This window comes from Jaculus jaculus, chromosome 13 (genome assembly GCF_020740685.1).
Source record: "Jaculus jaculus isolate mJacJac1 chromosome 13, mJacJac1.mat.Y.cur, whole genome shotgun sequence".
NCBI classification, from domain to species: Eukaryota; Metazoa; Chordata; class Mammalia; order Rodentia; family Dipodidae; genus Jaculus; species Jaculus jaculus.
In genome coordinates this window covers 1,448,507-1,473,887 of record NC_059114.1, presented here as the reverse complement: position 1 = coordinate 1,473,887, position 25,381 = coordinate 1,448,507, and the positions used below count along the sequence as shown (strand labels likewise).

Below are 25,381 nucleotides of genomic sequence, written 5' to 3'. Positions count from 1 at the left end.
ATGCAATCTGTAGGGCTGCTCTTCCCAGATTACTCATTTTTGTTGTCTTCATTTTTTGTTTTTCAAGGTAGTATCTCCTTCTAGCCCAGGCTAACCTGAATTTCCTGAAATTCACTATGTAGTCTCAAGTTGGCCTTGAACTCACCAGGATAACCTTTTACCACTGCCTCCACAGTGCTGGAAATAAAGGCATATGCCTCCATTCCCTGCAATATTTCTGATTTTTTTGCTATTAAGCTCCCTGTACAAAAAAGGTTCTTAAGGCCAGGCGTGGTGGCGCACACCTTTAATCTCAGCACTCTGGAGGCAGAAGTAGGAATGAACACCATGAATCTGAGGCAACCTTGAGACTATGTAGTGAATTCCAAGTCACCCTGGGCTAGAGTGAGAACCTACCTTAAAAAAGAAGACAAAGGACCCTTTGCAGTGGCTGAAGGCTCTGGAATGCCCATTTTCTCTCTATGTCCGCCTCTTTCTCAAATAAGTAATTTTTTAAAACTTTTTTATTTATTTATTTGAGAGCGACAGACACAGAGAGAAAGACAGATAGAGGAAGAGAGAGAGAATGGGCGCGCCAGGGCTTCCAGCCACTGCAAACGAACTCCAGACGCGTGCGCCCCCTTGTGCATCTGGCTAACGTGGGACCTGGGGAACCGAACCTTGAACTGGGGTCCTTAGGCTTCACAGGCAAGCGCTTAACCGCTAAGCCATCTCTCCAGCCCGTAAGTAATTTTTTTTAAAAAAGGATTTTAAAAAGTAATGTGATGTCTTTAATCCCAGCACTTGGGAGGCAGAGATAGGAGGATCACCATGAGTTTGAGGCCACCATGAGACTACACAGTAAATTCCAGGTCAGCAGGGACTAGAGTGAGACCCTACCTCAAAAATGAAAAATAAACCAGGCATGGTGGCGCACGCCTTTAATCCCAGCACTCGGGAGGCAGAGGTAGGAGGATCGCCGAGAGTTCGAGGCCACCCTGAGACTACAGAGTGAATTCCAGGTCAGCCAGAGCTACAGTGAGACCCTACCTCGAAAAACAAAAACAAAAACAAAAAATAAAAAAGTAATGTGTAAGCCTGGCATGGTGGTACACACCTTTAATCCCAACACTTGGGAGGCAGAGATACGAGGATCACCGTGAGTTCCAGGCCACCCTGAGAGTACATAGCGAGTTTCCAGGTCAGCCCAGGGCCACAGTGAGACCCTACCTGGAAAAAATGAAAATAATATTAACTATAATGTGTGTAAACTGGATGTGGTGGAGCATGCTTTTTAATTTGTTTGAGAGCGACAGACAGAAGGAGAGAAAGAAGCAGAGAGAGAATAGGTACACCAGGGCCTCCAGCCACTGCAAAAGAACTTCAGATGCATGGGCCACCTTGTGCATTTGGCTAATGTAGGTCCTGGGGAATCAAGCCTCGAACCAGGATCCTTAGGCTTCAGCGGCAAGTACTTAACCACTAAGCCATGTCTCTATCCTGGAGCATGCCTTTTAATTCCAGCACTTGAGAGGTAGAGGTAGGATGATTGCTATCGACACAGTTAAGCACCAGGTCAGCCTGGGCCAGAGTGAGACCCTACCTTGGAAAACCAAAACAAACAGAAAAAGTACTGTGCAAGGGCTGGAAAGATGGCTCAATGGTTATGATGCTTGCCTAAAAAGCCTAAGACCCAGGTTCGATACCTCAGTACCCAGGTAAAGACAGATACATAGTGGCACATGCATGTGGAGTTTGTTAGCAGCAGCTGGAGGAGGATCTGGCACACCCATTCATTCTCTGGCTCCTCTCTCTCTCTCTTCCCCTCCCTCCCTACCTCCCTTCTTCTCTTTCTCTCTCTCTCCTTGCAATAAATAAGTAAAACAAACAAAAAGTACTGTGTAGACCAAATGAAGCTCCTCGGCTAACCTCTGGTTTGCAACCTCTGGCCTCAATCAAAAAAATCTTTCAGGTGGAGAAAAGACAGCCTCTTCAGCAAATGGTGCTGGGAAAACTGGATATGTATCTGTAGAAGGATGAAAACAGATTCTTCTCTCTATGTATGCACAATAATTAAGTCCAAATGGACCCTAACTTTAACATCAGACCTGATATACAAAGAACTCAAAATATTAAATAATAAGATATCAAACAAGCCAATTAAAAAATGGGCTATGGAACTAAATAGAGTTCTCAAAAAGAAATACAGATGACATATAAGCATCTAAAAAAAGGTTCTACATCCCTAGACATCAGGCAGCACTATGTTGAGATTATATCTCACTCCTGTCAGATTGGCTACCATCATGAAAACAAATGACCATAAATGCTGGGGAGGAGGTGGAAAAAGAGGAACCCTTCTACACTGTTGGTGGGAATGCAATCTGGTCCACCCAACTGTGGAAATCAGTGTGGAGGTTCCTAAAACAGCTAAAAATAGATCTATCATATGACCCAGCTACAGCACTCCTAGACATATATCCTAAAGACTCATCTCATTACCTTAGAGATACTTGCTCAACCATGTTTATTGCCACTCAATTCACAATAACTGGAAAATAGAGCCAGCCTAGATGACCCTCAACTGATGAGTGGATAATGAAGATATGGCACTTATACAATGGAGTTCTACTCAGCGATAAAGAAAAATGAAGTTAGGAAATTTGCAGGAAAATGGATGGATCTGGAAAGGATTATACTAAGTGAGGAAACGCAGGCCCAGAAAAACACACATTGCATGTTCTCTCTCATATGTGGAACCTACCTACAGAAGACATGACTTCTGTTGGCCTGGGAGGTACCCAAAACATTATAGGACATTGCCAGGGCCCTTGGTTTCCCACCAGGAGTACATGATAAAACCCTACTGCTGAAGACTCCACATAGTTGGGCTGCAAGGACACTGAGAAATCCTACTGGAACTGAGCTGATAACCTCCTCCACATAGACCAGCTGGCAGAAAGCTGGAAGAAGCCATTTTGCATGCAGTTCAATGGGAGAAAGAGAAAACACCAGTGAAGATACTCAACAGTGGACACTGCAAGCCTTATATTTGGCCAGTCAGGCCAAATGAGCCAATGGGTGCAATAGTGGCACGTCTGTCATGGTGGAAGCCAACTCTAATTGGACTGGAGGCCCATTCCATGGGAGGGAATACATCCCTAATACTGAAAACTTAAAACAGGGTAGTTGCCGGGCGTGGTGGAGCACGCCTTTAATTCCAGCACTTGGGAGACAGATGTAGGAGGATCGCAGAGAGTTTGAGGCCACCCAGAGACTACATAGTTAATTCCAGGTAAGTCTGGACGAGAGTGAGACCTTACCTAGAAAAAAAAAAAAAAAAAAAAGGGGTAGTCATGAGCCCTAAGGGTATAACGCCCTGCTGCTGTCTGGCTAAATGCATATATTATGCTCACTAAACTGCCCAATAAGCACTTCTCTTAATGTTCATACCCTAATATTAATTCACTTTTGGTAGAGAATCTTCTCTTTTCAGATGGCAGTGACCTTAGGATGACTCAGAAGGCATCATGGTGCTAGAAAGAAGTGACAGGAGCCGGGCGTGGTGGCGCATGCCTTTAATCCCAGCACTTGGGAGGCAGAGGTAGGAGGATCACCGTGAGTTCGAGGCCACCCTGAGACTACATAGTGAATTCCAGGTCAGCCTGGGCTAGAGTGAGACCCTACCTCAAAAAACCAAAAAAACAAAACAAAACAAAAACCAAAGAAGTGACAGGAGTGCTCAGCATTGCAGTATCTCTATCACATCTTCCAAAGCTCAGGATCTATTGTGGAACAGGTGGCAGAAAGAATGTAAGAGCCAAAGGAAGGGTAGGACTCCTTACAATGTGCTCCCCCCATCACAAAATGGCCTGGATATCCATGATCTCACAGTGCCTGACACTACCTACTCAAGACCATCATAATAGTAGGAAAAAATCATGACATCAAAATAAAAGAGAGACTGAGAGGGGGAGGGGATATGATGAATGGAGTTTCAAAGGGAAAGTGGGAAGAGGGAGGAAATTACCATGGAACATTTTTTATAATTATGGAAGTTGTTAATAAAAAAATTTTTGGAAAAAAAAAACTTTCAGGAAGCCTGGGCTTTCTTATTTACTGAGTCCTGATCATAACCCAGACAGTACCCTACTCCCTTCCATAGCAGACAGTGCCTACAGAGCCACCCACAACCCACAAGCACTGGCAGCAGATGCTGGGCACTGCCCTCAGCCCTTGAATGCCACAGGTCATGTTTCCTTTCTAGGAAGGACTGTTGTCATCTAGGGCTAAGGAAGATGCCAGCTGGGCCTCGACAGAGTGGCACAGACACTAACTGAGGTAATTAAGTAATAAGCAGATGCCCCAGGTCTCCACAGAATTATGCTAGCCTTCTGACAGAGCAGTACTCTTGTAAGGCACCGGGACACAATCGCTATCTTGAGCCGCCCCTCAGCCTGGCAGGGAGCTCCACAAGGAGAACAGCAAGGGTAGCAAGGTGTGCTATGTGCTCCAGAAGGACAGAAACAGCCTTCCCAAGACTATAGCCAGTGGTACCCCAGAACAGTGCTCTAGGTGGGACCTCAGCACACCCCAACTGCAGCTAGGAAGAATGGTGTCAGCTTCACCTTCTACCTCATCTCAGAAGGCACACAAACATCCAGGTGGCAGCCTGAGCCCAGCCTACTTCACAGGCTTCTGGGAAGCAGAGGCCATGGAGACCCAGACACCAGCCATGCATCAGCCCTGCAAATGAAGCGGTGATCACAGCCCTCGCCACAGCTCCCCATCAGAGCCCAATCTCTGTAAACTACTCTAACAGAGTGCAAGCTGGGACCTCCTGCCCTCCAGGGCTCCCAGTCCTGTCTCCCATGGGGGGGGGCTGTCATGCCCTTCACTCCACTCCTATACCTTCCTTGACACAAGTGGTATCTATAGCCCTACACCTGCCTGTGTTTAGAGAGAGGGAAACCCTAATAAGCACATGCTTATAAACACCCCAGTTTCAGTGGTAGCTATGAACAAACATGGGTATTATGCTACCTGAAAGCAGCACTCAGCCTCACAATAAGTACTTGCTAGGGGACTCTACCTGCTATCTGCCCCATCCCAGTAGAAATAATCTGGAAGGTTCTAAGGATGGAATATTGAAAACCAATTCTCCACTACTCTTTGCCTCTCTCCTAGTCAGGAACAAAGGGCTCAAGACCTGGGCCCCAGGTCAATGCTGGCACCCAAACCTGAAAGAGTATACACTAAGGGCAGAAGAACATGTGTGGCCACAGCAACCCCTTATACTATGTGAGCCAGGGCCCAGGGTTGTTGCCTCCCTACACAATGTCTGGTACTGTGCGCAAACTAGGGACTACAGGCCAGGACACACTGAGGTGTGCCAAGGGACTGTATAAGCAAACCAGAAAGTATAAGGAAACCGGCAGCAGTTCATCCTCTCCCAGACCTGCCTACCGGAGTGCCAGGGGCCCAGAACCATGTGAGCAGCAGCCAGCAGGGGTGGTCTCCTCGAGTGTGCGGACTTTCTGGAGGGGCATCAAGTCAGGTCACCTGAAGAGAAGAGGGCAGGCATCAGCGAGTGGAGGAGGACAGAAAAGGCCTTCATGTTTTTTCGGAGGGGAGAGGCTAGGACACCTGGGAACAGCAAAGCAAGAAAGGGGACTACAGATCTGGCTGGGCATGGTGGCACAGGCCTTTAATCCCAGCATGTATGAGGATCACTATGAGTTCAAGTACACACAGTGTACTTCCAGGTCAGCCTGGGCCAGAGTGAGACCCCACCTTGAAAAACCCAAAAAAAAAAGTCAAATTGGAACCACTTGTACAAGGGCTACTTATAAGATCCAGTCTCACAACAGATTCTGGCTCCACTGCCACCTCAGAGGGCCCTGCCCCCTCCTGGTGAGCAGGACCACATGGCTCCCCACCCAGCAGGCTTTGCAGCCTGAGGGCTCAATCCAACAGCAATAGTAACTCACCAATGCAGCAACCACCTGTGGCCAGGGCAACCCCTCCACCACCACCACTATAGGTACTACAGGTGTATATGTTGGAAATCCTGAAGTTTGGGTTCCAACAGCCCCACAGCCTGACCTCCATCTGTGTCTGTCCTTCCCCACCCCACCCCCAGGGCCAGGAGGGCTCAGCAGGTCCCTCAGGAATGTGACCAGACCTGGGGCGCTGGCCTCAGGCTGGGCGGCTTCAGTCTGCCAGCTACCTAGGTAGCCTCTGGCAAAGCTCCCTGCTCAGGAAGTGTTGAAGGGAGGGGCAGAGTGGGCTCAGTATCCTACCAGAAGCCAGAAAGTATCAGAACCAACTCTGGAGGTACAAAGAAAGGAGGGTCAGAAGAACAGGGTCTGGTCCATCACAAAACATGACAAGGAACAGAGCATAGTCCAACAAGAGCACAGAAACTCACAGCAGCCACACACCTAGGAGACAGCCTGGGCCAAGCCTTGTTGAGCAGTCTCCACCTGAGACCCTGCAACCAAGAGCCATGCATAAGTCAGGCCAGTTCCTGGACATGGTGCAGGGAGCACCCCAGTGGTGGTGGTTATAATGCCCCTATGTCTAATGTATGGCCCTGGAAAGCACTTCCTGGACCTTCACCTGGGAGGGTGTGGTGGAGGCCCTCTGGGCTCAGTCTACAAAGCATTCACTCATTTCTTTTCCACCTAAATGATAATGGCCAGATCTCTGAACTACCTAACTTTTCTCTGGATAGGTCACAACCTAGAACACCAAGGACTAAAGAACATGGCACCACCAACAAGCCCAGGAAATGCTAAGGCTGGTCCCTAGGCCTGGCAGGAAACACCTATAAATGGCAGGAATACAGACATGAGCAGGAACCCAGAGTCCCTGGGAGCACACTCAGGCAATGTGCCTCTCAGCCCCCAGTACAGAACACCTGACCCTGAGACACTGCGAGCCCAGAACACTGGCACCTATGGGCATCTGGAACAACAGCAGATGTAGGTCCCAGGGATACCCAGGACAGATCCTTCAGGGACTGGAACAGAAGCTGCCTTCTGGTTAGAAATCCTCAGCTCGGGCTGGAGAGATGGCTTAGCAGTTAAGCGCTTGCCTGCGAAGCCTAAGGACCCCAGTTCGAGGCACAATTCCCCAGGACCCATGTTAGCCAGATGCATAAGGAGGCACATGTGTCTGGAGTTCGTTTGCAGTGGCTGGAAGCCCTGGCACACCCATTCTCTCTCTCTCTCTGTAGCTCTCAAATAAATAAATAAAATAAACAAAAAAAATTTTTTTAAAAAGGAAGTCCTCAGCTCTAGGCTTTGCCTATGGGTGGGCCCCAGCAAGGATGACCTCAGCAGGCAAGGGGCAGCTCACTCACTATGAATACAGGTTGTCCCAAAAAAATGAAAAGACTCTGGATTACCTTCCTCAGCCCTCCATTATAGTCTCCACACCCACCTATCCTCCCTCCCCATCACATAGAGGCATAACTCTTATAAAGAGCCTGGTAAAGCACTGAGATGCCCCACCTCTCAAGCCATCGGCATCTGCCTGCAAGGAGTGAGGCCTATACAACTGAGCCAGAGGGTGGCCAGCACACCAGCAGCCCTGACCTGGCTGTCCACCTACCAGATAGCCAGAGAGGAATGCCAGCCCCACCTAACACAAGAAGTCCTACCCTGGAGGTGTGCACACCCAACAGTTAAGTGAAGTCATCTCTAGGGATGATACTAAGGAAAACTGTATTCCTTAGTTTATTCTTTCATTTATGATGGGTTAAACCTAATAAACGCACTGCTAGTTGAAAACACTGTAAATTAGTGAGACCGTTATTTGATCTCTGGTTAGACAAAAAGAAACAAATTAAAAATACATTTATGGCTGAAGAGATCACTTAGCAGTTAAGGCGTTTGCCTGCAAAGCCAAATAATCTTGGTTCGATTCTTCAGGACACACGTAAACCAGATGTACAAGGGGGCGCATGCATCTGCAGTTCATCTGTAGTGGCTGGAGGGGCCTGGCCCCTCGTTCTCTCCCTATGCCTCTTTTTCAAATAAATTAATTAAATTTTTTTTTAAATGCATTTAAAGCTGGGCGTGGTACACACCTTTAATCCTAGCAGAGGTAAGAAGATTGTTGTGGGTTCAAGCCCGCCCTGAGACTATATAGTGAATTTCAGGTCAGCTTGAACTAGAGCAAGACCCTACACCTTGAAAAAACAAAAATGCCATTTAAGCCAGATGTAGTGGCATATTAAGTTTGAGGCCAACCTGGAGCTACAGAGTTCCAAGTCAGCCTGGGCTACAGTAAAACCCTAGCTGGGAATGAGGCACTACACTGGGCCTGGTGGTACATGCCTTCATCCCAGAACTCTACAGAGGTTAAGGTAGGAGGATCTATGTGAGTTTAAGTCTAACCTACCTTAGAGTGTGTTCCAGGTCAGCCTGGGATAGAAGGAGACCCTGACTCAAAAGAAAAAGAAGCATGCATTCTACTCAACGGGCAGGACACTACAGACCAACAACAAACAGTGCACATCACACAGCATGGCTGCTTCCTTCACTGGTCCGTGGGCTGGCAGGCTGGCTGGAGCTATACCAAATAATCACCAACTTTGGGACCAAAATTACAGTGTTGTTTTTGAGACAGGGTCTCATATAGCCCAGGCTGATTCCTTGATCCTTGCTACCTCCCCCAAACCTACATGGTTTTGATATTTCACTATACTATTTTGAGAAAAATTGAATGCTAAACCACAGTTTTCACTCCCATTTTAGGTCAGGCGAGGTGGCTCGCACCTGTAATTCCTGCACTTGGGAGGTATGAAGATTGCCACAGATTCAAGGCCAGCCCCAGCTACAATGGGAAACCCTGTCTCAAAAAACAGCAACAAGAGCAAAACTGACTCGAATCGAAGCAGGCTGCAGGGTGACAGTTCATAGCTAAATCCATACCCCCACCCCTCCCAGCAGTAACTTCACTATGTTAATCTCACCTCAATGAGACCAACCAACCAATCCCCAAAGACAGGCACTCACAAAACATTATCCCATAAACTTAACCCAAAAGTCTCCCCTTTCCTTCCAGCAACACAGCAGCCAACCTTTACTGGGTGCAGTGGGAGTACCCTGCCACCCAGGATCTTTGCCTATTTTAGTTTGCTTGTTTTTGGGGGTAGTGGCTAGCTCTTGTCCAGGCTAACCAGTTATTATGTAGTCTCAGGCTGGCCTCAAACTCAGACGATCCTCCTACCTTTGTCTCAAGTGCTGGGACTACAAGGTTATGTGCCACCCAGTCCCTCCGGCAGCTTTGTCTTTTGACTCTCATAAGCCAGGCATCTGAGAAGCTCTCTCCATATGACAATAAAGACATCCCCTTCCATTACCACACAGTTCAGCTAAGCCTCCAACCCCAGCACCAACTCTATCTTCACCTCCTCTCAATAAAAGGCCATGGTCACTCCCTGCTGATGCTAGTTTCTACACCACTTGTTGGAACTGTTGACTCAACTTTCATTTCCCAAGTGACACTGAGTCTATGGGCTCACAAGAAGCTGGCCACAGCCATAGCAGTACAGGTCCCTGTAACTCCTGACTTCGGGTTGTCTCCCAAGGGCAGTCAAAACCCCAGCTGAGCACAACCCTTCAGAATCCCCCATTTCTTTATGTTCCCTCCCCACTCTAACCTCACTGCCTCCTGACCTGACACTAGCAGTGGGATTCCACTGGGAGACCCACCACCCATGATCCTGTTGGGGAACAAAACCTCCATCTGCTGAAGTACTTGGCCCAGGCAGTCCATGTAGCCTCAAGGGGAGGGGAAGGAAGGCCAGACACTGAGGTGTCTCTTCCCAGCACTCTGCAATGGATAGGAGTGCTGTATGTGGTACAATACCTTCCAACGCTGTGAGAGGTTTAAGATTAAAGTGATCCCTGCTTAAGAAGGAAACTGAGAAAGGCTCACCCCTTCCAGTGGGTGTACCCCCCAACTCAGCCTAGACACCCACCTGGCCCAGTGTTGTGGTCTCCACAGGCCTTGTACTTGGCAAAGCTCCAGCTACTGAGCCTCTTTGTGGATCCTTCCTGCCACTAGGCTTGCAGCCCTGCTACTGGGAGCAGAACACTCCCCACACCCAGTGAGATCCAACACAGGGTGTGGCTTTAGGCCACATGATACTCCTCCTCACCCTTCTACTCAATGCCTGATCCCCTTAGGCAGAAAAGAACCCTCCTGGAGGCATCCACGGGCACCTGGACTCTAATTCCTCTGCCTTACACCCAGTCAGGAGGCTTGGTAAGAGGGGAAAGGCCAGGGAAGGGGCGACTGCCTCATCCAGCCTTCCAGAAAACCTTATCCTGCCTCCCCTGGCAGCCATCAACACTTCCCCAGAAGGGTACTTCCTGTAAGAGGCCTGGAGGACTACTGGGAAGCCCACACAACAGCTGAAAGGCCAGAAACACTGCTGGGCAAATCTTGCCACTGTCAGCTTCCACACCCCAGAGAGTTAAAGGACATCTAACTAGTCAGTGGTGGAGAGGATCCCAGTCATCGCTGTCCCCAAGCTCTATGGTGAGGGTAGTATCAGCCTAGATCCCACATGAACACCAACACCCCCACTATGATCCTCCCATTTTCCATGTGTGGCTCCCTCACCTGAAATGGACAAAAGAGCTGAGGTTTCAGGAGACTCCCAAGGCCTAGATAACCATAAGCTCAAGACTCCCTTTAATCTGTCTCTAGCCTGGAGTAGAACTTCATGAAGCCCTGCCACCCTAGCCTCCCAACTCATGCAGGCCCCTATGCCCATCTCTGCTGGGGTTGGGGGGCAGTGACTGAACAGGTCTGAACAAGTTTGGTCTCACTGAAGCCTCCCAGAGGCCCAGGAGGAATTTTATCTCCACCTCCAGTTGTAGATAAGGTTCTTATGTTAAGCAACTTTCCATGGAGACAAGAGCAAATAGGTAGCATAGTGAAGACCTAAAGCCTGACTTGGGAGCCATGGCCAGCCTTCCCTACCTCACTTGAGGAGGAGCCTTGGACTTCAGAGCTGCTGAAAGGAGCTAGAGTAGCCTTCTTTTGGGGGAACTCCAGCATACTGGTAGAGTATTTACCCAGCATGCATGGAGCCCTGGATTCAAATCCCAGCACCACGAAAGACAAAAATCTGTCCATAGGAGGCTTCGTCCAGTCTATCTTCTCCTGAGCTCACTGAGAGGGTGTGGCCACCTCCTTCACAAGAAACAAGGTGAGGCCTGCTATGCAGGCTGCTGGGGGGGGGGGGGCTGCTGCTCCCCAGGAAACACCCCTGCCCAGGTGTGGTGACCTCCTGCCCTCTAGGCAGGGGCTCATTGTGGGTGGCACTCACCACTCTGGGCAAGCCCAGCCAAGACCTAGATGCTGGCAAGCCATCCACTCTGGGCTCTCCTCCCAAACCATCCTCCTGGAAAGCAACAGACACTGCGGATGCCAGGAGTCCAGCCTTGCGCCTATGAAACAAAATGCTTCGACTCCACTGGCCCTATCGGTGATGTGGTACACTGGAAACCAGGGATGGCCTACTTCATCCCCAAGGCCAGCCCTGTCACTCACCATGACGGATATAGCACCCACTCTAGCTTATGACTTTCCCAAGCCTATTCTGAAATGCCTGGCCCCAAACCACTGCCCATGCATGCTGCTCCCTTAGCTAACCCTATGCGACAGCAGAGGACTGCTGCAAGGAATTTGCTTCAAGGCACTACGCCTGCATTCTACCACCAGGCCCCATGTCCCCAGAGAATAGCCTTGTCTAGTCTTCCTCCTAATATACCTGATGTGAGAGCTAACTAGGTCTGAGGTCAGGATCTTGGGGATCCACAACAAAATCTTTCTGGCTGTATCTGCCAAGTCAGAAGTCAGCACTGACCTAAGCTGGCAGGATGAGGCTGTGTTTACTGAAGAGCAGTAGGTGAATGCTGCTGGAAGAGTAATGAAGACGGTGAGGAGTATTACCAAACACTAAGCTTGCCTCCAAAGTCTATCCACACATTGGCTTGAATACAGGCAAGGAGTTAAAAGGGCACCAGGAAGCCTGGGCTGCCCAGCTAAAAGAGACTATCATGATCATCTTGTCTGCCTGCGGACATCCTTGAAATGAGGTAAGTGAGCCCCAGAGGAAGGCGCATGTCACAGGTGAGTCACTGAACAGGCAGCCACCTAGCCCACGGCTGTGGGAGACAGACTCTCTATCTTCCCAACCAAAAAACCAAAAATTCTGGTAGCTAACAAAGTCTTATACCAAGTAGAAACTCTAAACAAATTAAAAGCAAAACCTATTTATACACAGGCAGGAAGAACTACTGTTCAATGAAGAAGTCCTCCCATGATAATGCTTCAACCACCGGTAAAAAACTTAGGCAAGGGGGCTGGAGAGATAGCTTAGCAGTTAAGGCACTAGCCTGCAAAGGATCTCAGTTCAATTCCCCAGGACCCACCTAAGCCAGATGCACAAGGTGGTACATGCAACTTGAGTTCATTTGCTGTGGCTGGAAGCCTTGGCAAGCCCCCCTTCTCTCTCTTAAATAAATAAATAAATACTGGGGCTGGAGGGATAGCTTAGTGGCTAAGGTGCTTGCCTGCAAAGCCAACAGACCCAGCATCCACATTAGCCAGATGCACAAGGGGGTGCACACATCTGGAGTTCCTTTGCAGTGGCTGGAGGCCCTGATGCTCCCAATCTTGCTCACTCTCTCTCTTCTTCCCTCCCTCTTTCTCTGCCAAATAAATGCAGGCAAGGGCTGGAGAGATGGAGTAAGGGTTAAGGAGCTTTCCTGTAAAGCCAAAAAACCCACGTTGAATTCCCTAGGACACATACATGTCAGGCAGATGGACAGATAGCACATGCATCTGGAGTTCATTTGCAGTGGCTGGAGGCCCTGGTCCAAACCATTCTCTGTAACTGCTTCCTCCCTCCCTCCCTCCCCCTCCTTCTCCCTCTCTCCCTTAAATAAATAGAAAATAAAAATACTTTTTAAGACTGGAAAGATGTCTTAGTAGTTAAGGCACATGCCTGTGAAGCCTAAGGACCCGGTTCAATTCTCCGGTTCCCATGTAAGCCAGATGCACATACATGGTGGTACATGCATCTGGAGTTTATTTGCAGTAGCTAGAGGCCCTGGTACACCCATTCTCTTCCTCCCTCCCTCCCTCTCTCTTTCTCTCTGTGTCTAATAAATAAATGAATAAAAATATAAGAGCCAAAGAAAGGGTAGGACTCCTTAGAAAGTGCTCCCTCCAGACACAAAATGGCCTGGATATCCATGACCTCATAGTGCCTGACACTACCTACACAAGACCATCATAAGAGGAGGAAAAGATCATGACATCAAAATAAAAGAGAGACTAATTGAGATAGGGAGGGGATATGATGGTGAATGGAGTTTCAAAGGGGAAAGTGAGGTGGGGAGGGTATTACCATGGGATACTTTTTATAATCATGGAAAATGTTAATAAAAATTGAGAAAAAATAAAATAAGATTAAAAAAATAAAAATAAATAAAGAATAGGTGTTCACTGACTGAGGACAACACAACATCAACCTCTGGTCTCCACACAAAAGTGCGCATATACATGCACTCACATGTGACAACATGAATGTGCATAAATACCATACAAACATGCTTCAAAAATATAAAATGAGGGCTGGAGAGATGGCTTAGCGGTTAAGCGCTTGCCTGTGAAGCCTAAGGACGCCGGTTGGAGGCTCGATTCCCCAGGACCCACGTTAGCCAGATGCACAAGGGGGCGTCTGGAGTTCATTTGCAGTGGCTGGAGGCCCTGGCACACCCATTCTCTCTCTTCTCCCCCTCTTCCTCTGTCTGTTGCTCTCAAATAAATAAATTAAAACCTAAGAAATTATAAATATATAAGCCAGTCATGATGGTGCACTACTTTAATCCCAGCACTCAGAAGGCAGAGGTAGGAGGACTGCTGTGAGTTTGAGGCGACCCTGAGGCCACATGGTGAATTCCAGGTCAGCCTGGGCTAGAGTGAAACCCTCCTCAAAAAAAACAAAAAATAAAAATAAAAAATAAAATTAGGGGCTGGAGAGATGGCTTAGCGGTTAAGCGCCTGCCTATGAAGCCTAAGGACCCTGGATCAAGGCTCAATTCTCCAGGACCCATGTAAGCTCATTTGCAGTGGCTGGAGGCCCTGGCTCAGCCATTCTTTATCTATCTGCTTCTCTCTGTGTCTGTCACTCTCAAATAAATAAAATAAACAAAAAATAAAAATAAAAAAATAAAGGCGTGCCCCACCAAATTTCTAAAAAAAAATAAAAAATAAAAAAATAAAATTAGCCAGGCATAAGCTAGAGTGAGACCCTATCTCAAAAAATAAAAATAAATAAAAATTAAAAATTAAATTAAATTAAATGACACCCAAAATCTGCCTAGCCCATGATGTAACTTTTGAATGGGATAAAAGTGAGATGTCGGGCTGGAGAGATGGCTTAGCAGTTAAGCGCTTGCCTGTGAAGCCTAAGGACCCCGGTTCGAGGCTCGATTCCCCAGGACCCACGTTAGCCAGATGCACAAGGGGGTGCATGCGTCTGGAGTTCGTTTGCACAGGCTGGAGGCCCTGGCACGCCCATTCTCTCTCTCTCCCTCTGTCTTCTGTCTTTCTTTGTCTGTCGCTCTCAAATAAATAAAAATAAAAAATTAAAAAAAAAAAGTGAGATGTCATGTTGCTTGTGAATCAGCAAAAGCATAAACATTCCATGTCAGAGAATAACAATGAATTTTTTTTTGGGGGGGCCCCTTTTAGAGGCATGGTCTCACTCCAGCCCATGTTGACTTGGAATTCACTCTGTAATCAAGAACCTGGGGCTGGGAGTTCATAGACTCTAGGAGGAAAACTATTACAGTTGCCTGGACAAATGGATAAGTTGTGTCCATTAAATTCTCTTCTAAGTGTATATGATTATGCCTGTAGATCAGTGCTGACTTTTTATTTATTTATTTACTTATTTATTTATTTATGAGTGACAGACAGAGGGAAAGAGAGAGATGGGAGGCGCGCCAGAGCTCCCAGCCACTGCAAACAAACTGCAGACATGTGTGCCCCCTTGTGCATCTGGCTAACATGGGTCCTGGGGAACAGAGCCTTGAACCAGGGTCCTTAGGCTTTACAGGCAAGTGCTTAACCACTAAGCCATCTCTCCAGCTCCCTTCTTTTTTTTTTAAGGCATAGTGGCACATACCTTTTTTTAATAGTTTATGTATTTATTTTGAGAGGGGGGAGGCAGATAGAAAGAATGAGTGTGCCAGGCCTCCAGCCACGTGCCACCTTGTGCATCTGGCTTACATGGATACTGGGGAATCCAACCTGGGTCTTTAAGTATCACAGGCAAGCGCATTAATGGCTGAGCCATCTCTCTAGCCCTGCCTTCATCTTTGATCAAAGACGCCTCATCTAGCAACTTGCAATGACACTGGGGAGATGGTTCAGTGATTGAAAGCACTTGCTCAGTGGGTTAAACACACTTGATTGTTAAGTCTGAATGGCTGAAGGCCCAGGTTTAATTCCCCAGTACTCATGTAAAGCTAGATGCAGGTGGCACATACAACTAGAGTTTGTTTACAGGGCTGGAGAGAGAGATGGTTTAGCAGTTATGGGTCTTACCTGCAAAGCTAAAGGACCCAGGTTGGATTCCCCAGGACCCACGTAAGCCAAATGCACAAAGTGGCACATGCGTCTGGAGATCATTTACAGTGGTCTGGAGGCTCTGGCACAACCATTCTCTCTCCCTCCATCTGCTTCTTTCTCACTCTTTAAAATAAATAAATTAAAGATATGATGGAGAGTGAAAATGCAAAAGGAAAAATGAGGGGGAGGGAATTATGATTTATTGTCTATAATTATGGAAGTTATCAATAAAAAATAAATATTTTAAAATTATATTAGCCAGGTGTGGTGGTGCAAGTAATCAAACTTAAATTAAATTAAACTTGGGTTGTTAGATATTGCAGGCAAGTATTTAACTGCCAAGACATCCCTCCAGCCCTAAATTTTTTAATTTATTTATTACAGAACATGAACAGGCACTCCAGGACCATAGATATTTGGTTTAATTTTAATTTTTTGTTTTTTTAAATATTTTTAAACTTTATTTTTAATTATTTGAGAGAGAAAAGAGGCAGAGAGAGAATCGGCACACCAGTGCCTCTAGCCACTGCAAACTAACTCCAGATGCAGAACCCACCTTGTGCATCTAGCTTTCGTGGTTGCTGAACAATTGAACCTGGGTCCTTAGCCTTCACAGGCAAATGCCTTAACCATTAAGCCATTTCTCCAGCCAAATAAAATATTAAAAATTTTTTTTTTAATTTTTTGCGAGTCGGGCATGGTGGCGCATAGCCCTTAATCCCAGCACTTGGGAGGCAAAGGTAGGAGGATTGCCATTTGTTTGAGGCCACCCTGAGACTATACAGTGAGTTCCAGGTCAGTCTGGGCTAGAGTGAAATCCTATCTCAGAAAAAAAAAAAAAAGGGGGGGACATAGCCAGGCGTGGTGTTGCACACCTTTAATCCCAGCATTCAGGAAGCAGAAGTATGAGGATCACTGTAAGTTTGAAGCCACCCTGAGACTACATAGTGAATTCCAGGTCAGGCTGGACCAGAGTAAACCCTACCTCAAAAAAACTTGAAAAAGAGAATAACAGTCAGACGTGGTAGTGCACGCCTTTAATCCCAGCACTGGGGAGGCAGAGGTAAGAGGATCACCGTGAGTTCAAGGCTACCGTGAGACTATGTAGTGAATTTCAGGTCAGCCTGGGCTAGAATGTGACCCTACCTAGGGGAAAAAAAAAAGACCTATATATGTCTAAGTACAATTTACATCTGCTTATTACATTTCTAACAGCCTAACTTCCTAGAGCTAATCTCCAAGTCTACAAAGGAAACAGAGTCCACTCTGTATAAATGTCCCCCAGAACTCCTGTACGTAGGGATGAGATCTCCCTGCTCCTCACTGGACTCAAGAGTATAAAAGCAAGGGACCCTCCAAAGCACTTCCCTCCTGCCACCAGGGTATGGGAAGCAGGGGCCTCAACAGTGGGCAATTCTAGCAACAATGCAAAAGATAGGAATGACTTTGGAAGATTCAGTTCCTAGACAGTAACCCAGAAAGCACCATCCTTTCCTAACAAAGACATCAGATCCTCCATAAGCAAGACAGAAAGCAGGTCTGCCTGACTCCACAGGTGTTCTCTTCCTAAGGACAGATGAAGAGAAGGGGCAGGTGCAAGTCCACTCTAAGATAAATGTCAAAGGTGAACACAGCTCAGTGGCACAGTGCTTGTCTAATATGCAAAAGGTCCTGTCTTACATCCCTAGCATGACAACTAAAAAACAGAACAGTACTGCCCTACGGCTCTTCAGCTAACTCCTCTTTAAGTGTCTCCTCCTGATTCAAAGTCCAACCAAGCTTATTTTTTTTCAAATGCCCACCAAGTCACATAGGAGTCCAGGTTCAATTCCCCAGTACCCACATAAGCCAGATGCACAAAGTGGCACATGCACTGGAGTTTGTGTGCAATGGCTACAGGCCCTGGCATGCCCATTCTCTCTCTGCCTCTCTCAAAAAAAAAAAAAAAGATAAAATACTTCTTTGTTTTTAGTTCTTGTTTTTTGAGGCAGGCTCTCACTCTAGCTCAGGCTGACCTGGAATTCACTATTTATTTTCAGGGTGGTCTCAAATTCTCTTCCTACCTCTGTCTCCCAAGTACCCGGATTAAAGGCACACCCCACATACCTCTACTCTAGAGCACTAAGGGATGTATGTATGAACAGTAAGAATCAACACAGGGGGCTGGAGGGATGGCTCAGCAGTTACAGCAGTTGCCTGCAAAGCCCAAGGGTCAAGGTTCAATTCTCCAGATCCCACGTAAACCAGATGCACATGATGGGGCATGCATCTGGAGTTTATTTGCACTGGCTAGAAACCCTGGCACACCCATTCTCTCCCCTTCTCCCTCCCTCCTCGCCCCCCTCAAATAAATAACATCACATTTTTTTTTTAAATATTTTTTGTTCATTTTTTATTTATTTATTTGAGAGCGACAGACACAGGGAGAAAGACAGATAGAGGGAGAGAGAGAGAATGGGCGTGCCAGGGCTTCCAGCCTCTGCAAACGAACTCCAGACGCGTGCGCCCCCTTGTGCATCTGGCTAACGTGGGACCTGGGGAACTGAGCCTCGAACCGGGGTCCTTAGGCTTCACAGGCAAGCGCTTAACCGCTAAGCCATCTCTCCAGCCCTAACATAACATTTTTTAATGTTGGGTGTGGTAACTCACACCTTTAATCCCAGCACTTGGGAGGCAGAGGTAGGAGGATTGCTGTGAGTTCAAGGACACCCTGCGACTACAGAGTGAATTGCAGGTAGCCTAGAATAGACTGAGACCCTACCTTGAAAAAACATATATACACACATATATATATAAATAAATATATATATAATTTATATATATAAATAAATATATAATTTTTATACATACCATATATACACACACACACAAGAGAGAGAAAAAATACTTCCAACAATATACTGAAGGCAATGACTGAAGGAATTAAAAATTGTACATTAGGCTGGAGGGATGGCTTAACAGTTAAGGCATTTGCCTGCAAAGCCAAAGGACCCAGGTTCGATTCTCAAGAACCCATGTTAGCCAGATGCATGGGGGGGACACATATCTGGAATTTGTGTGGAGTGGCTGGAGGCCTTGGTGTGCCCATTCCCTCTCTCTGTCTCCCTTACTCTGTCAAATAAAATATTTTCTAAAGGTTGTAAAAAAGAGAGAGAGCGCGCACACACCAGGCGTGGTGCCACACTTCTTTAATCCCAACACTTGGAAGGCAGAGGTGGGTGGATCACTCTGAGTTCAAGGCCACCCTGAAACTATGTGGTCAGCCAGGACTAGAGTGAAACCCTACCTTGAAAAAAATAAAACAAGACAGACTAGACAGTACTTTAAAATATTATGAAAAAAGGCCTGGGCATGGTGGCACACGCCTTTAATCTCAGCACTTGGGAGGCAGAGGTAGGAGGATCACTGAGAGTTCAAGACCAGTCTGAGACTACGCAGTGAATTCCAGGTAAGCCTGGACTAGAGACAGACCCTACCTCAAAAAAAAAAAAGTTTTATGAAAAGAGTCCCAAGGATCTGCATACAACTTATGACAAAAGCTTACTGGCATAGTCTCAAATACTTTCTTTTTTCTTTTTTTTTTTTTAATTTTTATTTATTTATTTGAGAGTGACAGACACAGAGAGAAGGACAGATAGAGGGAGAGAGAGAGAATGGGCGCGCCAGGGCTTCCAGCCTCTGCAAACGAACTCCAGACGCGTGCGCCCCCTTGTGCATCTGGCTAACGTGGGACCTGGGGAACTGAGCCTCGAACCGGGGTCCTTAGGCTTCACAGGCAAGCGTTTAACTGCTATGCCATCTCTCCAGCCCTTTCTTTTTTCTTTTTTTGCAAGCAGAGAGCTAAAGAAATAAAAGAGACAAAGAGAATGGGCCCACAAAAGCCTCCAGTAACTGCAAATGAACTCCAGAGGCATGTCCTACTTTGTGCATCTGGCTTTATGTGGGTACTGAGGAATCAAACCTGGGTCATTAGGCTTTGCAGGCAAGCAGAGAGAGATAAAGATAAGAGAGACAAAGAGAATGAGCCCACAAAGGTCTCCCGCCTCTAAATGAACTCCAGCCACATATACCACCTTGTATTGTACACCATGTGCATCTATGTGGGTTCTGGCTTTGCAGGAAAATGCCTTAACCTGTAAGCCATCTCCAACCCCGCCCCCACAAAAATACTTATGTTTAAATATTTATTTAAAGCACACGCTTTCCTTTAATCCCAGCACTCAGGAGGCAGAGGATTGGTATGAGTTCAAGGCCATCCTGAGACTAGCCTGGGCTAGAGTGAGACTACTTCAACAGAGAGAGAGAATGTGTGAGAGACAGAGAGGGGGAGGGAGAGGGAAGCTGGGTGTGTGGTTGGGCACTCCTTTGATCCCAGCACTCAGGAGGCAGAAGCAGGATGAATTCAAGGCCACCCTGGGCTATAGAACGAGACCCTACCTCAAAATCCCACACCCCACCCCCGCACTACAAAAGAGAAAAGGAGGGAGAAAGCATGGGCACGACAGACTCTTGCCACTGCAATCAATGCAGGTGCATGCACCCACTACTTTGTGCATTTGGCTTTACGTGCGTACTGGAGAATCAAGCCTGGACCAACATAAACACTGAGCTATCTCCTTAGCCCTCTTTCTCTTCTCCTCCACTTTCTTGTTTTTTTTTTTCAAGGTAGGGCCTCACTATAGCCCGGGCTGACCTGGAATTCACTATGTAGTCTTAGGCTGGCCCTAAACTCACAGCGATCTTCCGACCTCTGCCTCTCGAGTGCTGGGATTAAAGGCGTGTGCCACCACATCCAGCTTTATATTTATTTATCTGAAAGAGAGAATGGGTGTGCCAGGGCCTCTAGCCACTGCAAATGAACTCCAGGCCCATGTGCCACCTTGTGCATCTTGCTTTATGTGTGTACCATGTGTTGGGATTAAAGGCATGCCCCACCATGTCCAGCCCCTCTTTAATAATTTTTTTTTTTTCAAAGTAGGATCTCACTCTAGCTTAGGTTGCCCTGGAATTAAGTATGTAGTCCTAGGGCAACCTGGAACTTGTAGCAATCCTCCTACCTCTGCCTCCCAAGTGCTGGAATTAAAATGCGCACCACCATGCCCTGCAAAGAGAGAAGGCAAAGAAAGAGTAAATTGGCATGCCAGGGCCTCCTGCTCTGCAAAATGTACCATTTTGTGCACCTGTTTTTTTTTTGTGGGTACTGGGGAATCAAACTTGAGCCGACAGGTTTGCATGCAAAGCCCCTTTACCCACTTAGCCACCTCTCCAGCCCAATCTCAAATATTTCTAACAAGTGACTGGAGTACTGAGTAACAACTCAATCACACCTTCCAAGGCTCAGGATCTAATGTGGAAGAGGTGGCAGAAAGAATCTAAGAGCCAAAGAAAGGGTAGGACTCCGTGCAACGTGCTCCCTCCAGATATAAAATGACCTGGATATCCATGACCTCATAGTGCCTGACACTACCTACACAAGACCATCATAAGAGGAGGAAAAGACTGTGACATCAAAATAAAAGAGAGACTGATTGAGATGGGGAGGGGATATGATGGGGAATGGAATTTCAAAGGGGAAAGTGGGGGGAGGGTATTACCATGGGATACTTTTTATAATCATGGAAAATATTAATAAAAATTGTGAAAAAAATTTTTCTAACATATTTTACAGACAAGGAGAATGAGGGGTTAAGTACTAGCATGCCCTGACTTCACATTACAGTCCCCTTTCCAACAAAACATCAAAATTCTGGGTAAAGTGGCCTCCTAGCAAACTTGAGAGTAACAATCTTTACACCAAAAAGAAGGGCCATCTGAAATGGCATCCATGAACACTCTTAAAAGGCAGGGTAGCAGCTATTCAGAAACCAGTTACCCCTGCCCTGCCTCCACAGGCAGTGGGCCAGGCACACCTGGCCACAGAGGGGACAGGTGGGGGAGGGGTGCTACCAGGAAGCAGGATGTGGATGTGCATGCTGCCTGCTGGGGGCAAGAAGTCAAAGTCCCTCCAGCCCAAAGCAGCTAAGCAAGCCAGGCTGCCCTTATCAGTGTCCACACATGCATGGAATGTGGGACTTTGGAAACAATCCTCTCCCCTTAGCATGGGGGCTGCCTGGGGCTCCCACCAGGCCTTCTGGGATTCAGGTTCACCTACCACTGCCAAAGGGCAACCCAAGCCCAGTAGACTGACTGCCTGGAGATACACACAAGACCAAGGCTTGGTCTCCTCCCATCTTTACTTCAATCTCCTGGGCTCATCTATCAAGGGAAGCCACCCTGCTACACACTACCTGTGGTAGTGCCTGGGCATCTCTCTCCTCTGCCCACACCAAAAGAATATGAAGAGAAGTCCCCTGGCTCTGAATTGTGAATGCTCAAACTATCCATGTCACAGAGATCCCAACATGCCAGAAGGAGCAGTGATGAAGGGTAAAGGTGGCTCAGGAACCCCTTCTTTGCCTACTAGTCCTTTAGGACTCAGCCATTTCCACACCACACTTAAATTGAAAACCTCAATTAAGCCTGGTATGGTGGCACACGCCTTTAATCCCAGGACTTGGGAGGAAGAGGGTAGGAGAATTGCCATAAATTCAAGGCCAGCCTGGGACTACATAGTGAATTCCAGGTCAGCCTGGGGTCGAGAGCAAGACCCTACCTCCAAAAAGGGGCACATAGATCTGGAGCTCATTTGCAGTGGCTGGAAGCCCTGGAATGCCCAGACTCACTTTCTTTCTCTATCTCTCAGCATGCAAATAAATATTTTTGAAATTTTTATTTAGTAGAGAGAGAAAGAATGGGCACACCAGGGTGTGTAGCCACTCAAATGAACTCCATAAACCACCATGTGCATCTGGCTTATGTGGGTTCTGGACAATTGAACCTGGGTCCTTAAGCTTTGCAGGCAACTGCATTAATAGCTAAGCCATTTCTCCAGCCCAAATAAATATCTTTTAAAAACCCCAAATAGTTTAAAAAAGTGGGGGGCTGAAGGAGTGGCTCAGCAGTTAAGATGCCTACTGGCTAAGCCAAAGGACCCAGGTTCAATTCCCCAGTACCCATGTACAGCCAGATGCAAAGTGGCATATGCATCTGGAGTTCATCTGCAGTGGCTGGAGGCCCTGGTGTGCCTATTCTGTCTATCTCGCTCTTCTCTCTCTCTCTCATTCTCTCTCTCTGCTTACAAAGTATTTGAAGAACTATAAATAAAAAAGTTAAAAAAAAAAAAAACAGTGGGGCATGGTGGTACATGCTTTTTTTGGTTGTTTTTACTTTTTTTATTTTCAATGCTTTTAATCTCAACACTTTTTGGGAGGAAGGAACAGAGGGGCTGAGAAGATGGTTCAGTGGTTAAAGGTGCTTGCTTGCCAAACTAGCTGGCCCAGATTCATTTCCCCAACCACCCATGTAGTTATACGCAAAAAGTAGCACAAAAAAAAGGGGGGAGTATTACCATGGGGTATTTTTTTTAATCATGGAAGTTGTTAATTTAAACAAAAATTTTTAATAAGCTATGGAGCTAAATAGAGAGTTATCAAAGGAGGAAATACAATGGCCTGTAGACATCTAAAGAATGTTCTACATCCTTATCCATCAGGGAAATACAAATTAAAACTACTTTGAGGGCTGGAGGGATGACTTAGTGGTTAAGGCATTTGCCTACAAAGGCAAATGACCCAGGTTCAATTCCCCAGGACCCACGTTAGCCAGATGCACAAGGGGGCACACATGTCTGGAGTTTGTTGGCAGTGGCTGGAGGCCTTGGTGCACTCATTCTCTCACTCTCTCCCTTTTTCTCTATCAAATAAATAAAAAAAAAAAATTTAACTACTTTGAGAGCTGGAGAGATGGATTAGTGGTTAAGGCACTCGTCCATGAAGCCTAAGGACCCAGGTTCAATTCTCTAAGTCCCATGTAAACCAGATGCACATGGTGGCACATACATCTGGAGTTCATTTGCAGTGGTTCGAGGTCCTGGAGCACCCATTCTCTCCCTCTGTCTGTATGTAATAAATAAGTAAAAATAAATTTAAAAAACTACTTTGAGCTGGGGGTGGTGGCGCACGCCTTTAATCCTAGCGCTCGGGAGGCAGAGGTAGGTGGATCACCGTGAGTTCAAGGCCACCCTGAGATTACATAGTGAATTCCAGGTCAGCTTTGACTAGAAAAAGACCCTACCTCAAAAAAAAAAAAAAAAAACCTACTTTGAGATTCCATCTCACTCCTGTAAAAAAAAAAAAAAAGGGGGGGGGAGGGGGGCTGGCCGGCCGTGATGGCGTACACCTTTAATCCCAGCACTGGAGAGGCAGAGGTAGGTGGATCACCATGAGTTTGCAGCCACCCTGATACTACATAGTGAATTCCAGGTTAGCCTGGACTAGAGTGAGACCCTACCTTGAAAAAAAAAAAAAGGAGGAGGGGGGGCCTGGGCTTGCCTTTGAAGCCTAAGGACCCATGTTTGACTCTCCAAACCCCACTTAAGCAATATGCACAAGGTGACCCAAGCACACCAAGTCACACATGTGCTCAAGGTGGCAGACATGTCAGAAATTCTATTTCAGTGGCTGGAGGCCCTGGCATGCCAAATTGTCTCCCTCTCCTCCCCCCTCCCCACATAAAGAAAAACACAGGGGGAGGGGAGGGAATTATCATGGTTCACTGTAAGTATGAAAGCTGTCAATTAAAAAAAAGTAAGTTGGATATGATGGAGAATGGAATTTCAAAGTGGAAAGTGGGGGGGAATTACCATGGGATTTTTTTTATAATCATGGAAAATGTTAATAAAAATTTAAAAATTAATAATAATAATTTAAAAAATAAAATAAGTTGGGGCTGGAGAGATGGCATAGCGGTTAAATGCTTGCCTGTGAAGCCTAAGGACCCCGGTTTGGGGCTCGATTCCCCAGGACCCAAGTTAGCCAGATGCACAAGGGGGCACACGCATCTTGAGTTCCTTTATAGTAGCTGCAGGTCCCGGCACACCCATATTCATTCTCTCCCTCTCCCTCTGCCTCACACTCTCAAATAAAAAGCAAAAATTTAAAAATAAAATAAAGTTGGAGCCGGGTATGGTGGCGTAGGCATTTAATCCCAGCACTCTGGAGGCAGAGGTAGGAGGATCGCTGTGAGTTTTGAGGCCACCCTGAGAATAGAGAGTGAATTCCAGGTCAGCCTGGGCTAGAGTGACACCCTACTTCGAGGGAAAAAAAAAAAAAAGTTGTGCTGGATAGATGGCTTAGCGGTTAAGGCAGTTGCCTGCAAAGCCAAAAGATCCAGGTTTGAATATCCATGTAAGCCAGATGCATAGCAGGACTCATGACATGCATCTGGAGTTCATCTGGAGGCCTTGGTGTGCCCATTCTCTGCCTATCTCTGCCTATTTCTCTCAAATAAGTAAAATACATTTAAAAAAAAAAAGTTGGGGCTGGAGGAATGATGTAGCAGTTAAAGCATTTGTCTGCAAAGCCAAAGAACTCAGGTTCAATTCCCCAGAACCCACATTAGCCAGATGCACAGTCTGGAGTTCGTTTACAGTGGCTGAAGGCCCTGATGCACCCATTATTCATTCCCTCCCTCCCTTCCTCTCTCTCTCTGCCTTTCTCTCTGTCAAATAAATAAATATTTTTTTAAAAGTTTATCCAGGCGTGGTGGTGTACACCTTTAATCCCCAGCACTCAGGAGACAGAAGAAGGAGGATCATCGTGAGTTGAAGGCCAGCCTGAGAGTACATAATGAA

At 46.7% G+C, this 25,381-nt stretch overlaps 1 protein-coding gene across 4 annotated transcripts in view; it reads right to left on the bottom strand.

Moving 5' to 3' along the window:
• Hic2 (HIC ZBTB transcriptional repressor 2) overlaps window positions 1-25,381 on the bottom strand; it is a 39,159-nt gene that overhangs the window by 4,932 nt on the left and 8,846 nt on the right. For 2 of the 4 annotated variants that reach the window (XM_045132749.1, XM_045132748.1), the window contains exon 2: window positions 5,446-5,541. In XM_045132749.1, the coding sequence (XP_044988684.1) occupies window positions 5,446-5,528 (83 nt within the window). In that variant the 5' untranslated portion in view covers window positions 5,529-5,541. Of the gene's footprint in view, window positions 1-1,096; window positions 1,150-5,445; window positions 5,542-20,708; window positions 20,753-25,381 lie in introns of those variants that run through there. The other 2 variants (XM_045132747.1, XM_045132750.1) reach the window with 2 other exon arrangements.